The following is a 16,082-nucleotide window of genomic DNA, read 5'->3' as shown; positions in this document are numbered from 1 at the left end:
GGACACAACCAACTGAGCCACCCAGGCGCCCTCCAACACCGGTCTTTAGGTGGGACCTATCACACCTCTGAGTTCATGTGGGGGGTTGGTGTCTTCCAAAAGCTCAAGGAAAGGAGAGCTGGGAAGATTAATTTCTGGAAGGTGCTTGTTCATTCAAATGATATAATTTATGAGCAAGGGCTACCTGAATTATTGGATTATTTGTGTGTGTAGGGGGAGAGAGGCAGGTTTGAAACGGTGTCTTCAGTGCCAAGTCTACGGGATCTCTTAGAAGATGAGCTAAGTACCGACTACCAAATGATCTCTTCTACCACCTGCACTCTTGTTTCCTTATCATTAAGGAGCTAAGCCTTTTTTTATTTCCATTCCATCGATGATACAAGCAATTTGTCAAACATGAAGATTCCTGGCTTCCTTAGTGAACCGACAGCTGTTTGCTAAGTGATGTTAGACCCTCCTGCTTCAGTCTGAGTTCTTGAGCTGGTCTGCAAAATGAAAAAGAGTCTCCCGCTCTTTTGAGTCAGGGCACAGTGGGGCCTGACCAGGGGAGGGTATTCAGATGGTGGTGGCATGGTCCTCAACACTTGCTGATCTCCCAAGTCGTATGTATCACCTCGGTGTTCTCCGTCCGGGATCGCTGCTCCTCTGTCATAGCTTGTCAGAAATCTGTGGTTTTTGGCTGAAATCTGCCTTTCCCCCAGCAGCACAGAAAACCATGGACCCCGAGGAGAGTAAGTCGATAGTAGAGAAGAGGATGAATTTCAGGCATGTGTCCTGGAGTTGGAACTGACAGCAATTTTTGGTATTTCAACATACTGAAACGGATTGAATTTTTCTTTAAAGAAGTCACTTAAAAATCTACTGAGCTGTTAAGTTTTCTTCTCTCTGACTTCAAATCTTTGATTCTCCTAGTATTTTTTATTTGACTAGACTGAAAATTTCAGCTGGATCAGTTTCTGTTCCCTCGCAGGAGGAGGCTGGCACTCTGCCAACTGGGCGGGACCGTACTTAGTTTCAGTTTCCTTTCCTCTGAGGCCCTGAACCCCGGAGGCTGCTGAAGAATTTTCTGTGCCGTTTTCTGTGTCTGCTTAGCTGGCCAGACCCAGCAGCTACCCTCAGCTTCGGTCCTTGTACAGGTCCTACAAACAGGTAAATGACTTGCTGCTTTCCACTTTTCCTAGCACTTGCAAATCGTAGTCTTCTTTTTTAATAAAAAAAAAAATCATTTTAGAATGAAAAACTAGTTAATGATATTTCGTGCTATCTGCTCATCCTCTTTTTACTCATCTTATGTGTAATGTAGAGTAAATAAGAGGCACAAATGCAAACTTTGTGCCAGTATGTGTTACCCGTTTTTCAATATTTAATGGAAAATACATTTGATTTTCTGCTAGATTGAGAAGTATGGCAGTGGCAACTCGTTTGACTGGGATGCAAGAAAAGAAGCTGCAAAATTATTTTGGAGGAAAACAGTTTACCCTTCTCTATAAAGCTACTGTCCACGAATTCTCTGGAGATAATTTGCTTCAGAGATGCTGTGACCAAGGGCCTACTGTGACGGTGATTTACGGTGGACATTATGTTTTGGGGGTGTATATAAGAGAGAGTTACAAGAGAGATGACAGAGTTCCCATCGTCCTCTTTGCCGTTCAAGAGAATGAAATTTCAGAATGCGACGTGGGAGCAAGTTCTCCATCTTCATTTCTTTATCAATATAATAGAAGATGGGATGATTCAGGATTCCTCCTAAATCTGGAGCAAAAAAAAGTGAATATGAACTTAGACACATTTAAAAAACTTGGACTACCTCAAAATCAACCTATTTCCTTTGAGGAATGTGAAGTTTTTCGTTGTGAAGGTAGGTTATTCAGATAATCTTCTATAGAGTTCTCTCCTGAATTTTTGGAGGATTTGAGGCAACCCATGTCTTTAAGGAAGAATGTCCTTATCTCTGGGTGACCCGGACTTTGCTGAGACCCAACCATGGCCAAAAGTAGCATGTACAGAGTTTTCTGGAGTGTGTTTGTGTGGGGGATGAGGTAGGGGAGGGGGGAGGAAAGGTAGAAGGAGAAGGGGGGGAGAGAGAGAGAGGCAGCAAACTTAAAGCTTCCAGAAGTGTGAGAAATAAATTTCTGTTGTCCCAGTTCATGGTATTTTGTATGGCAGCCTGAGCAGACTAAGACAATCAGCTTACATGACAATTCCCATGAAGACATGCCTCATAAATCTGTAGAATCTGTATTTGTTTATTCTAAGTAATCCTTAGCCAGGAGCTTCCAGTTAAGGACATTCAAGAGATAAGTGCTTTCCTTGTAGGAAATATCATTAGTCTGTTTACCCGGAGATAAGATTATTAGCATATTTTCAAAGAAATTCGGCTGGGTCACTTTTCTTTTTTTCCCTGAGAGTGTTGCTTGTGAAGTGAGTGAATGTATCTCAGAACAGCTGCTTTGGCTCCCTACCTCCCTACTGATTCATCCATATTATGTGTGTTGGAGTCATTTGTTCCTTTTCATTTTCATATGGTATGCCAGTGTAGTGAGTCCATCATACTTTTTTTTTTTTAAATAGAATTACTGTCGGTGGACATTTGAGTTTTCCAGTTGGGGACTATTACAAATAATACTGCTATAAACCTTCTTGTATACGTGTTTTGGTTCACACATTCGTATTTTTTGAAGAACATAAACGTAAAATTTCTGGGTCATCGGATTTGTGTATGTTCAGTTTCAGTGGATACTGACAAAGCTTTCCAGCATAGTTGCACCAATTTCCACTGCCACAAGCAGTGTATGAGAGTTTCTGTCACTTCTAAATTTTTCCCAACACTCTTTGTTACAATATGTAGCCATTTTGGCCTGTGAACTATGGCATGACATTTTGTGAATTTGGTTTTCTTTGATTAGACTAGTCAGTAATTTATTTATTTTACAGTTTAAACCAATGACTATATTAATTTATCCTTTTTTTCAATTTATAAAATTTGTCTTGTAGTTTTGTTAATTCCTTCTTATATTTCTAAGGTTTGATTCTACAATCTTTTCTGTTCCTATTTTCTATTTTCAAAACTTTCCTTCTTCCTTGTTATTAACAAAGTGTACTTTTATCACAAGGTTGATATAAAGTGTTTATATTATTGTTATTTTCTACATATTTACAATTTTGATTTTTAATCTCCTTTTGGATGTTAAAGTTAGGAAGTGCTTTTGTAAAATTCCAAGAGGTTTCTTTTCTCTTTGTTTGCACTTACTCTTTCCTTGTTTTATTATAGTCATTGTATGTAGTCTTCACTATTTCTACTTTCAGTTTAAATTTAAAGAGGTTTTCTTTCCGTACGTGTAGCCATATTTTTAAATATTTCACACAGTATTCTTTTGTAGTGTAGAGAATTGCCAGCATCACTACCCCTCATCCTTTCAGGGTTTTTTTTAAAGATTTTATTTATCATTTATTTATTTTAGAGAGAGAGATACTGAGTGAGTGAGAGAGGAGAGGGAAAGAGAATCCACGACAGACTGTGCTGAGCACGGAGCCCAACACGGGGCACGGAGCCTGACCCAGGATCAATCCCATTACTGGGAGATCATGACCTGAGCGGAAACCCACTCAACCCACTGAGCCACCCAGGAGCCCTGCAGCTGATCCTTTCAGTTTTAAATCCACCACCAAAGAGTGTCTCTTCACAGGACATAAATAATTCTGGGCCTGAGTCTTGTTGGTTCACACAAGGTCCTCAGCCCTCCCCTGAACCACTCACTGTTCTCTGATTGGGCGAGGGATGAGTCCTTCGTTCTCTTTGGAGCCAAGAAGAAAATCAATTGGCCTGGAAGTTCCAGGAGCCCCAGTCGTAGATAGTAGGTTTCGGAGAAAACTTGGTGCCTGTGGTTTTTTTGTTTGTATGTCTCTGTGCATTATCCCTTTCAGACCTCTCGAATTATGGAGAGGAACTATTTCAAAGTATTACCAAGTCTGTCCCTGGCCAGAGAAGCAGTCAGGCTTGCTTCTCTGATTCAGAAAGGACCCCAGTTCTCATTTCCCGTGTGGGAGCAAGCCACATACTACTGCTGAGTCATTGGGTGAGAAGAGCTCTGCAGACAATCTAGTCTTACAGTGCCGACCTTGCCTCTAGCACTAGATTCTTCAAATGAGATGTTAAGGAGATTAGCCAGAATTTTCTCCACTTGCTTTTGTTATACTGTGCTATCGTCATGGAAGAGCTGTTTCTGCATTTTCCCCTAGTGAATGCATTTCATTCAGTTAGCCAGTCATTCAACAACTTGTACTTTTCATTTTTCTTTATTTCCCTAGATTTATTGGACGAAAGAATCATGAAAGGGATTACTCGGTAAGTCAATGGTTTTAATGTTCTGTTATTCTGTTTGTTATCTTAGACTTACTCTTTTATAGGTTCTGGCAAATTGGTAGCACAAATTATAACTTGTGGATCATCAAGAATAAGCTATAAATATATTTATAATCATGAAACTATTTGACAATACCAGTGTTAAAACAGAAAGAACACCGAGTAAAGGGAAAACATTCCTAATGTGTTTTTTTTTTTTTTTTATATGCTTGACAGCATGTCAACATTTTTGCTTAGACTTCTTAAAGTTACAGTTTCAGTTGCTTTAGAGAATTGCTTTGGAAGGGGTGGCTGGTAGGTAGAGAATACTTATATGAACTTCAAGAACATGTTAGAAATGATCTACTTCCATAAACTTCAAAAGTCGTATGTTATGTTATGCTTTTTGAAGTTTATTATTGATAAGTTATTTTCATACTTAACACAGTTCGTATTTATTACTAGGTTTATATGGTCTGGTTGCTTAAATCTGAAAGGTTTTATGTCTGATTGGCTTTACTTATAAGTGTTATTTTTACTTTTTTTTTCTTTTACAGTAGAATTTGAAGTAGGATAGTCGCTTGTCCTTTTAACAGGAAAGCAAGTTGCTAATCAAAAATAAATAATAATATATAAGAAAAGAAAATGAATTCTAGGAAAATTTATGGTAAGTTCTTGTGATCTACCCTCAGTCGATTGTTAAAATTGTCCTGTCTAAACAGACTCCAAGACAAATTGTTGGTTGACGTGAGAAATTACAGACCACGTAGAGACCTCGTTCACCAAATACGGATTCTGCTCCTGGGTCCAACTGGAGCTGGGAAGTCTAGCTTTTTCAACTCAGTAAAGTCTGTTTTCCGAGGCCATGTAACACACCAGGCTCTGGTGGGCTCTGATACAACTGGGGTATCTGACAAGGTATGTCCATTCAAGATCACTCAGCCTTTGCTGCTTTGTTCAAGTTCATTAGTTTTGAAAAGTCTTTTGCTGATCGACTTCATTCCTTGTAGACTTTATCTCCATTTGCAATTAAAAATATGTTCTCTTAAAATTGCTTTTTTCTCCTCTGTAGTACAGGACATATTCCATTAAGGATCCAAGGGCTGACAGTCCCCTGCCATTTATTCTGTGTGACTCAATGGGGCTGGGTGAGAGGGAAAAAGGGCTGTGCATGGATGATATAGTCTACATCTTAAAAGGCCACATTTCTGACAGATACCAGGTATGATTGGGCTAATCATTGAGAAATTATAACTGATATTTAAAATGTTTATTTTAGCTTACTATTGACAGCAGCAGATGCTAGTCTAATTTAATACATTACCGTTTATTTTCTTGAATGATACTTGTTCAAGATTGTTTGTTCCTTTTTGATATTTTATTTTACAAAGAATTAAGACATCCAAAAGATTCTTCTGTCATAGCTGTCATAACAACTCTGAATGTTGTTATATATTCTATTGCCTCTGGCTATGTGAAACAGAAATCCAATATATCAATTTATTCTCATAGGTAATTTTTCTTATGTAACAGGAAGTCTGAAGGTAGGCAGCTTTGGGTCAGTGCGGAAGCTCTCCGAGGTTATCAATTTTAAGGGTCCATCTCACTTTCTCTTATGAGACCCTCAATATGGGGTACTTTGTGTCCCCCTAAAATTCACATGCTAAAGCCCTAATCCCCAATGTGATGGTATTAGAAGGTGGGGCCTTTAAGAGGTGATTAGGTCATGAGGGTAAATCCCTCATGAATGGGGTTAGTGCCCTTACAAGAGTTAAAAGAGAGGTGATCTTTCTCTCTGCCGTCTGAGGACACAAGAAGAAGGCAGCTGTCTACAGATCAGGAAGAGAGCTCTCCTCAGACACCAAATCTGCTAGCACCTTGATCCTGGACTTTCTAGCCCTCAGAACTGTGAGAGGTAGTTTTTGTTCTTTTTGGCACCAAATATGCTAATTCGTTACACCCGAGCTGGCTAGGATGTGTGGCTTGCATCCTTACGCTCTCCAGATGTTCACACTGAGTCCTGTCCGCGTTCTAGGCAAGAGGAGGGAGCATTAAAGAGAAAGCCACTTATTCTGTCATTTTTTAAAAACTTTCTAGTCCTTTTTATAGACATTTAGATTTTGAATTAATCATTAATTTACCTCGTTCCAAATGAATAGTCAGTTGTGCCAGCATCTTTCATTGAATGTCTTTGCGTCTTTTCCCTATCAAATATAGGGATTGGTTTATTCTCTTGATGTATTTATCAATTCCTTAATGATATTCTTATTATTACCAAATCATTTAATTGTTCTAATTACCATAACAATCAACTGATACCTCCCTGGACAAGTCATATTCATTATTTATTTCTTGCATTTGTTTTTCTTGACTGTTTTCACAATAGACTTTTCCAAGTGAACCTGTTTGTGTTTTGATTGTTTGTGTTTGATTTGTTGGTGCTTTGATTAAAATTACATTAAAATTTTATATCAAAAGTTGATTTACATCTTTACATACCCAGTGTTCTTATCCAGAAACATAACATGTTTCATGTTTCTATTCACGCAAGGGTTTTTCATTCTTCAGTATAGCAGTGTCTTGTAGAGGTAAACTTTATTTTTAAGTATTCTTTTTTTTTAAAAAACAACTTTTTATTTTTATTATAGAGAATTTTAAACCAATGCAAATGTAGACAAAGCAATTTAATGAATTCCCATTTACTCAGCTTCAACAATTTTTGATTCATGGCCCGTCATCAGTGTCTGTCCACTTTTTCCTCTCCTGTATTACTTGGAATTGAATTTAATACATTATAGCATTTGATCCATAAATCATAGCAAGTACACCAAAACTCTGATGACAAATACCGAACCCACCCTTACTAGTCAACTAACACCCAAACCACATGCAATTAGTTTTGGTGTACTGAAATATAGTCAGAAGTCAACTTTACAAAATAAGGCATAGTCAAAGAATCCATTTTCTTCCTCTGCCCCTTCAAATACATTTCTTCCCTTTCCTTAAAAGCAACCATATAAAAATTTATGGTTTACTTTCCTTTTTTACTATATAAGAAAATACTTACAGATTTGTAGTTCTCTTTTTAGAGAAGTCATGAAATACTCTCTGTTATTGATATATTAGAATCTTGCCACTACACATAGTCCTGAAGTTAATAGGCCTGTACATGCATCATTTTGTATTTTTGCCAGTATACCTGTGACAGATTCCCAGCAGAGGGATTGCTAGTTCAAGAGTAAACGCATCTCATTTTGGACCACTTTTGGTCCTTGCGTTCTGTGTGATGATACTGGATTTCTTTCTGAATGCTCTCATCTCCACCTTGGTCACATTGCTTCTATCTAGAACACTTTCGGCCCTATGCTCATTCCCTTTATCAGACTAACTCCTCCTACTTTGAGACTCCCAGATTACGTGTCCCTTTCTTGCAGAAGTTTTACCTGACTGCATGAACAGGCTGCTAGCTACTTGCATAGACCGTCTTCTCTACTGGGTTGTTAGCCTTGTAATATCAGAGACTAGCACACTGCCTGAAACATAGTATGTGCTCATGAGTATCCATGGAATTAAAAGTTGGTTTATGTTTACCTTACAGTTTGATTCCACGAAAGCAATCACACCAGGTCATAGTAACTATATTGACTACCCATTGCTGAAGGACAGAATCCATTGTGCGGCATTTGTGTTCGACATCAATTCTGTTGAATACCTCTCTCGTGACATGATGGCTAAGATAAAAAAAATTCGAAGGGAGTTGATAAAGTGTGGTGAGTCTCATTCTAGTTTGCTATTAAGGGTAATCGATTAGACTATATTGTAGAATGGTTTTAGAACAGGATGAAAAATTTGAGAAATTTCATATGTGAATCTTCCCTGGCCCATCAGTGTGGTTCAAGCAAATCAAGCACTTGATAGCTGTATGACTTTGTGCCGTGACTTAAACTCTCTCTGTCTCAATTTCCTAATGTATAAAGTTAGTATAACAATAGCACCTATCTCAGAGATTTATTATAAGGATTAAACAAATCAATATATTTGAAGAGTTTAGCACAGTCCTCACTACCTTTTACCACTGTATCCTAGCATGGATTCATTTACTAAAAGTTCTAGATTTCCCCTTGGGCCTTAAATGATTAGAAATGGAAAACAGTATTTCAGTAAGAAAACACAGCATGGAAGTAAGATGTTAGGTAGGGCGGGGTAGCACAAAGATTTAGGACAAGGTAAACAGGATCAGGGAGTTAGGGTGCCCCATACGGGCTTTTTTGGCTTTATTATCCATTCTGTCCGGGAGAGAGCCAGTTTATCACAACTTTGATTAAGTTAGAAGCATGGAGTGATTCACTTGCTCCCTGAAATTGGAAACCTTGCCAGGGAGGTTAGTGTAGGGGGTGCTTGCTAGCATTGTGACAGAAGAGCAATGTATTTGTGAGGCTTTGACACATGCTATTTCCTTCTTGAGGATTCTTCTCCCCCATCTTGTTTATGAGATCTCTTTTCTCCAGTCTACATAAAAACAACTGTTTGGACAGGATAGGAGACCAATCAACAATATTGTAGCATCAATTTTAGTTATCTCTTCCAAGAAGTGGTTTCATTTGAAGCCTCATTTTTTACCATGGAAAGCAATGAAGGGAATTTCCTATGTCAGAGGAATTCCGGGTACTAATGAGTAGTTGAGCGGGGTATTTTTAGGGGTTGTGGGCCTTCCCAAATCTCTGAAATTGCTCCCTAGATAGCCTGTTGCATAATTGAAAGCTGATTAACTGAAATATCCTGATGTCTTTAATGATCAAAGTGGCATGTATCTGTGTGGCCTAGGTGTAGCCCACGTGATTTTGCTCACTCATGTGGATAGCATGGATCTGGTTACAAGAGGTGACCTTAGAGACATATACAGCTGTATGCCTGTGAAGCTCAAGGTAATGAATGATGTTCCTCTTTGTAGACACATTTCCTGGGATATGTCACTATAATCACATGATATTACTGTGAATAAAAATAAAAGTGGACACCTACTGAACTTAAGAATTAACACAGTTTCTTGGGTAATTCAGACTTGTGTCTCAAGATTAAAAAATTAAATATATATTCATCTTTACACGGACACAGATCATTCCATTTATTATAATTTAACCCAAATAGGTTCAATTCAACAAATATTTATTGATTGCCTTTCATAATTGAGTCAGTATGATACTCTCTAACCAGTTACACAGATAATGGAAATAATTTCTCTGCACTCAAAAGCTTATAATTTGTCACTGTTTCTATATTGCAGTTAGAGACAGTCCACAGAGAACTTGGATTTGCTCTTTCTGACATCTTGGTGGTTAGTAATTATACCTCAGAGTGGGAATTGGACCCTGTAAAGGACGTTCTGATCCTCTCTGCACTGAGACAGATGCTGTGGGCTGCAGATGACTTCTTAGAGGATTTGCTTCTTGAGGAAACAGGTAGATGCATTTGGTGGTGTAGACACTTGGAGGTGTCAGCTGTATGGCTGCTCCCTGCTTGGTTCTGTTGGGTACCTGGCAGTTCACTGTGTCCCTGTAGGTCGCTGTCTTGTGGGTAGTCCTACCCTTTACCTCACTGGCTGGGTGTGTTTTTTCCCCTCACATTTCCTGATTTCCCACCCTTAGGGCACAGCCTACAGAGTTTGCATGACTTCTCTTTCCCCCGGGTCTAAAGATAGAATCTTTGAAACGATACACTTCTGTCATTGCAACTGTCTGAACACCCCAAGTTGTATCCTTGCCCTCTTTTCTCAAAATGTGCTTCTTTGCTTGGGACCCAGAAATGGATTGGATCAGCATTGTTCCTGATCAGATGTGATCTTTGATAACTTGCCCTTTTCTTGGGACGTATGTTTTTGCCTTTTTTGACTTGACTTTCTTGATGTGTCTCCCACCTCAGAGTTTCTCTTAATGCTATGTGATCAGTGCTGGGAGGACGTATGTGCCTTTCATATTTACAGCCTCAGACTATAACATTATGTGTATTCTCTCTCAGATTCTCTCAAGAATACATGCTGCACTGTTTTAATTAAAGATCAGACAGAAGTTTCAATTTATACTCAAATCTTATTTTAGTTTGCGAGAAATCAAATTAGAATATCATATCCCCTTTATTCTCTCTCACTTGCAAACTACTAAGAAACTCTCATGCTACTACTGACTCCGCCGTCTTGGTTTCTCCATGTCTTCTCTTCTTCATGGAGCATGCACTCCTAAAGTCAGGGCTGGTTGGCTTAGACCCCCCCAGTAGCCCAACGTTCCTTCTCCTTCTGGTTGCTTTTCCCTAAATAATCCAGTAAGAATATTTTGTTTCTCTTTTCCCAGAGATCAAAGAAAAGGAATTATCAAGTGAGTAAAAGAAGGAAAAAAATGTGTGAACCCTTCATATAATAATAATTTTTATCTCATCATAGAAGAATGAAAATTGAGAAATAAGAAAACACAGGAAAAAGAGAAGTAGCTGAAACAGAAGGGGCATGTTTTATTTATGTCTGGGATGAAGCTACGTTTACAAAATGATAATACTGGCAAATAACTAGGAACAGTGGGCTTTAAAGCCATTAATCATGGAAAAAATGATCATAATTTCCTTTGGATTTATGTTCTGTATCTGTGAAAAATGAAAGTTTCTTCTTACAAAACCTGAATTTAACTTAAGTGTGTGTGTGTGATTTTGGAAAAGTTTATTTTAATTTGTCAGTGTCTTCTGGTCTTCACCCATGTCATCTTAATTTTGCCTTTTTTTAATTTCTAAAGTATTTGATCGTCTCTTTGGGTTTCCAGTTAATGTTGTATTCTTTAACTGAAAACCATTTGTTTGTTTGTTTAATATCTGAAACCCTCTTCTAGGATGTAAAAATACTGGTAAGAGTTTGAGAGGATAAAACAGACAAACACTATAGTTTGATTTTTCTGTCAATTATGACTATTTTAGTTACAAGTGAAAAACTCAACCTGAATTACATGATTAAAAAATAATCAAACCATATAAAAGGCTGGAATTGAACAGAACTGCCTCAGAAATGGTTGACTCTAGGGATTCAAAAGCTATTCTCTCTCTCTCTCTCTCTCTCTCTCTCTCACACACACACACACACACACACACACACACACACACACACTCTGGTTCCTTCTTTATGTCTATTGCTGTCATTCTCTCAGGCTAGCATTCTTGATAAATCTTAAACCATCTGAATCCAAGCTTCAAGTTGACATTCATTCAGTCTTGTAATCCAAAAAAGAAGAGGGCTTTTCTTTTCCAGTTTCATTGTGAAATAGTCCAAAAAAGGACTGCAGCTGATCTAGTTCAAATCATATGCCTACTCCAGGAACAATCACTTTATCTGCAGAAGAGAGAGGAATGTGATCTTCCCATCTTAAGTCATACTTGCCCAGGAAGAGTGATTTGTTATTAGAAGAAGGGAGTTAATCATGTTATTAGAAGAAGAGGCTGTTGGATTAACTGAGCTGGAGGGGCACCTCAATTTGTATCTTATAGATTTGGGAAGTTTTGTATCTAGTTTCTCACTTAGATTATAAAAAAGTCTTGTTAATAAGTCTAAAAATCATCAATTACTTTAAAAAAGCTTTTTATGAAAGTAACGTATACACATAAAAAGTGTGCAGTTCATAATTGTATGGCTCAATACATTTTATAGGCTTAACCCATGAAACTGGAACGCAGATAAGAAACAGAACATTCTAGAAGTCCCCTTAGAGCCCCAGTCTAGCTACCTAGGATATCCACTATTCTGATTTCTAATTGCATAGATTAGTCTTGTCCTTTTTTATCCCTTTCATAACATTATGCACTATTTACTCTTTACTGTTTTGGGTCCGACTTCTTTCGTGAGCTAGTGTATTTGTTTGACTCCTATTATTATACATAGGTAAAGATAATTTATTCTCATCTATCCTAGTATTGTGATGTTAATGGGTAGTTCTAATACTTTCCTTACAGATCAACAATACATTCCATGTATGTTACATTAAGCATTTTTCTGATTTATAGCTACATAGAAATAAACCATGTGATTTTGAGTCTTTCCAATTTTGTATAATAATAAAGATTCTATAATGGGAACATACTATATTTCAATTTGTAAGTATAGCTTGAAAACGAGAGTAGCATCATGAATAAGTTGACATTATCTCAAGATTTACAGAGTAGTGTAAAGGGTCAAACATGGCCAAGACATTCTTGAAGAATGAAGTGGGAAAACAGGTATAAAGAGACATATTAAGAAATGTAAGTTGACTGTGGTGCCTTAGTAAGTTTATGGAACAGAATGGAGAGTCCAGAAACAGACTCAAACATGTCTGGATATTTGTTCTATGATAGGGGTAGCATCACAGATGAGTGGAAAAACAACAGACAATTCATAAATGGTCTAGTCAGTTGGTCACCCATATGGGGAAAAACAAAACTGAATCCCTCACATCAGACGCAAAAGTCTACTTTAGGTGGACTAAGTACCTAAATGCTAAAAGGCTTTCAGAAGGTAAAATAGAAGGGTAGTTTCATAATTTGGGGGTAAGGAAATAGTTCTTAAGTCATATTTCTTAAACAAGACACAAAAATCTTAGTCTCAAAAGAGATTGAAAATTCAACTACTTTGAAATCAGTAATTTTTATGTTCAACAAGTCCCATTAACATAGTGAAAAGGCACAGCAAAATGTGGGAGAACATATAACTAGCAAAGAACTAATAAAAGGATGTACAAAGAAATCCTACAGGTCTAGAAGAAAACTAAAATATAAAAGAAAATGAACCAAAGACTTGAGAAGGAGCTCTAAAGAAAAAGGAAATTCAAATATCTAGTAGGGAGAAACATACTCTATATCATTAATAATAAAAAAAGATCCAAACTAAAATAATTTGATTCTTTTTTACATGTATTGAGATTTAATTGACTTATAAAGTATACTATATATTTAAGGTGTAAAATTAAGTGAGTTTTGATATATGAACACTCCTGTGAAATAATCTTGACAATCAAGATAATAAATGTTTCTAGCTCCCCCTGCCAAAAAAAATTACGGAGTGACTTTGTAATCCATTGTCTTTATTCCACCTCTTGTTCTGGTCTGTACTCTGTCACTAAGTTACTTTTCATTTTTTAGAATTTGTATACATGAAATTGTACAGAATATACTCTTTGTGTCTGGCTTCTTTTATTCAGTGTGTTTTGACATTCAGCCATGTTGCTGCATGTAACACTAGTTCTTTCCTTTTATTGCCGAGTAGTATTTCATTGTGTGGATATACTACATTTCTTTATCCATTCACCTATTAACAGACTTTTGGATTGTTTCCAGTAAAGTTCAAGATACGCAGACAGACCTGATGAGCCAGGAATTTGACTCTCAGTTACTTACTTTAAGGATACTTTTTATGTGTACATCAAAACACACGTGTAAGGATTTTTGTAGTAGCATTGTTCATAATAGTCCCGACTGGAAGCAACCTGCATGCCCATCAATAGTAGAAAAGATAATATATCGTGGCATATTATACAGAGTACTTCATTTTATATAGCAAAGAAAATTAAAGAGCTATAACTGTATACATCAGTGTAAATATTGCAAATATAATACTGACCAAAAGAATAAAGACATGAATGAATCTGTGCCTTATGAATAGGTTTGTAAAAATCTCTCAAAAGTTCTAGATAAAAAAGAGCAAATGACTGTAAAAATGAAGATGGTAATTACCTTTCAAGGGTTTGGGGTTGTGAAGAGTCAGGGGCTTACCTTTGTTTTGAACAGCGTGGTGGTGAAATGAATATTTGCTTTTTAATTATTTTTAAGTCGTACATTTATATTTTATGTACTTTCCTGCATGTATTATACATTTCATAACTAAAACGGAAAAAAATGAGAAGTTATATCATCTACAAACGCTAGAATTAGACAAGACTGGGTCTCTGCTACATGATATGTGATCTTTAAGAAGTCTCTCATTTCCCTATCTTAACAGATGGTGATAACACTTTATTATAGATATGTTGTAAGAACTAAATTAGATAATATATACAACTAGATTATCAGTGCAGGCACGTAGAAACAGAAACTCAGGGGCGGGTGGACATTGCTAATCTTGTATAACAACAAACTGATAAGATACTGTGTCTCCTACTGTAAATTTAACTTTATTGTAGCTGAAAACAAAGATAAGACTTGGACTTAGATAGCTCATAAGAAAATGAAAGAGACCGAAAGCCACATTATCGGAGTTTTTGCTTTTGATTGTTTGATATGCGGTTTTTTAAAAGAAATACACTTTTGGCTTCAAGAGCATACTGTATCTCAAATTCAAAATTTCTAATAGCAAATAGAAACATAATAAATGGCTTGGTCACGTCTGCCCCCTACTGGCCAATTTACAAAGTGGAAAGGATGCTGAAGGTTGAACTTGGAAGCTTGAATAAAAACTGCTAAGGTTTCTAAGTCTTGAAAAAGCTATCACAGAAAAATTTTAAATGTGTAATTTTGTTAAAGGTATGCAACCTTTAAATAGAAGATAATTTTCTCCTGCTGTTGAAGATGTGGTAGTACTTGGAAATGCTGTGGTCTGCGTTCTCTAATGTTTCTGGCATTATATTAGACTATTTATGCGTATTTGCATTTTAAGCTAACATTAATGTGTCGTGTTTTAGCTTTTTTGTTAACCTGCAGTATATAAATTTGAATATGTAATACTAAAGGCTTATGGTGATCAATGAACACACAAAATGGGTACTTTTGCCTCTTGCTTTTCATAAATGTGATCCCCAATTATATTGCTTTTGGATAATGAAGTCTTGAACCCACTGATACAGGGGTTAATTTGTATAGACAAATCACAGTTGTGGGGAACAGGAGAAACATTATACTTTGCCATGTTCTCTCGATTTTAATTTCTATTTTATTTAGGATTATTACATATGAACTATGCAAATTAGTTACTATAGCAAATTGCTACAAAAGTATGAAAATATGCCCTGTTTTCCTGCCAATGCTGCCTTCATAGAGATATACGGTGGATTCCTTTCAGCTACATAGTATTGAGTCCAACCCTTTCTAAGGGTTCCTAATCTGGACATATTTGATCTTAAACCCTAAAACAAGAGCTTCACCGAGTGACTTCCTCCTCTTCGCTGTTTAGTGCATCCTCCTCTCTCCATGGCTTTGTTCACACTTTGGGGGCAGTTATTTAATTTCTATTTGCCTTGTCTTCTCATCTGGTAAATGGGGATACTTTACTTACATTGATTATTTTGAGGATTGAATGAGAAAGCATATGTACTTTTTTGAAAAGCGTCTGAAACACAGTAGGCACTAACTAAATGCCTTTAGCCAGTATTCATTTTCCCTAACCTTCTATAGTATTCCTCCCCCATTCCCAACTACCACCTACCAATAAAGAATTGTTTTCTCGGCCATTGGCATTCTGCTGACTCTTTGTAGATACCACTCAAGCGTTATCCCACTCTGTGAATTATCTCGCTACGTGACTGCATACACGGCACAGAGCTTCTTGTGGGCAGGAGTCCAAATAGTATAGTTTCTGCGCAGAGTAGATGTCCAATAATGTTTTGGGAGACTAAATGAAGTGACTGGAAAACATGAAGGTTGATGGGATGTGAACCCAATTCATGTAATGCCAATTGGGAACAATAACAAAAAACTATTTTTAAATGTGGGAAACTAATGCAGGAAAAGGCAAAGAAAGGCGGAG

At 37.0% G+C, this 16,082-nt stretch overlaps 1 protein-coding gene across 2 annotated transcripts; it reads left to right on the top strand.

Moving 5' to 3' along the window:
* The first annotated feature begins 1,011 nt into the window (after window positions 1-1,011).
* On the top strand, window positions 1,012-15,784 carry IFI44 (interferon induced protein 44). 2 transcript variants are annotated; one of them, XM_026497737.4, is made up of 9 exons: window positions 1,012-1,149; window positions 1,395-1,858; window positions 4,309-4,345; window positions 5,065-5,260; window positions 5,415-5,564; window positions 7,941-8,112; window positions 9,167-9,267; window positions 9,627-9,801; window positions 10,687-15,784. In XM_026497737.4, the coding sequence occupies exons 2-9, from the start codon at window positions 1,405-1,407 to the stop codon at window positions 10,716-10,718; spliced, it is 1,317 nt and encodes a 438-aa protein (XP_026353522.1). In that variant the 5' UTR covers window positions 1,012-1,149; window positions 1,395-1,404; the 3' UTR covers window positions 10,719-15,784. The 2 variants fall into 2 exon arrangements, with proteins under 2 accessions (XP_026353522.1, XP_026353523.1); XM_026497738.4 differs by lacking the exon at window positions 5,415-5,564 and having other exon boundaries at window positions 1,016-1,149.
* Window positions 15,785-16,082: the final 298 nt, after the last annotated feature.

This window comes from Ursus arctos, unplaced genomic scaffold, assembly GCF_023065955.2.
Source record: "Ursus arctos isolate Adak ecotype North America unplaced genomic scaffold, UrsArc2.0 scaffold_12, whole genome shotgun sequence".
In the NCBI taxonomy this organism is placed as follows: domain Eukaryota; kingdom Metazoa; phylum Chordata; class Mammalia; order Carnivora; family Ursidae; genus Ursus; species Ursus arctos.
This window is presented reverse-complemented; position numbering and strand designations above follow the sequence as displayed.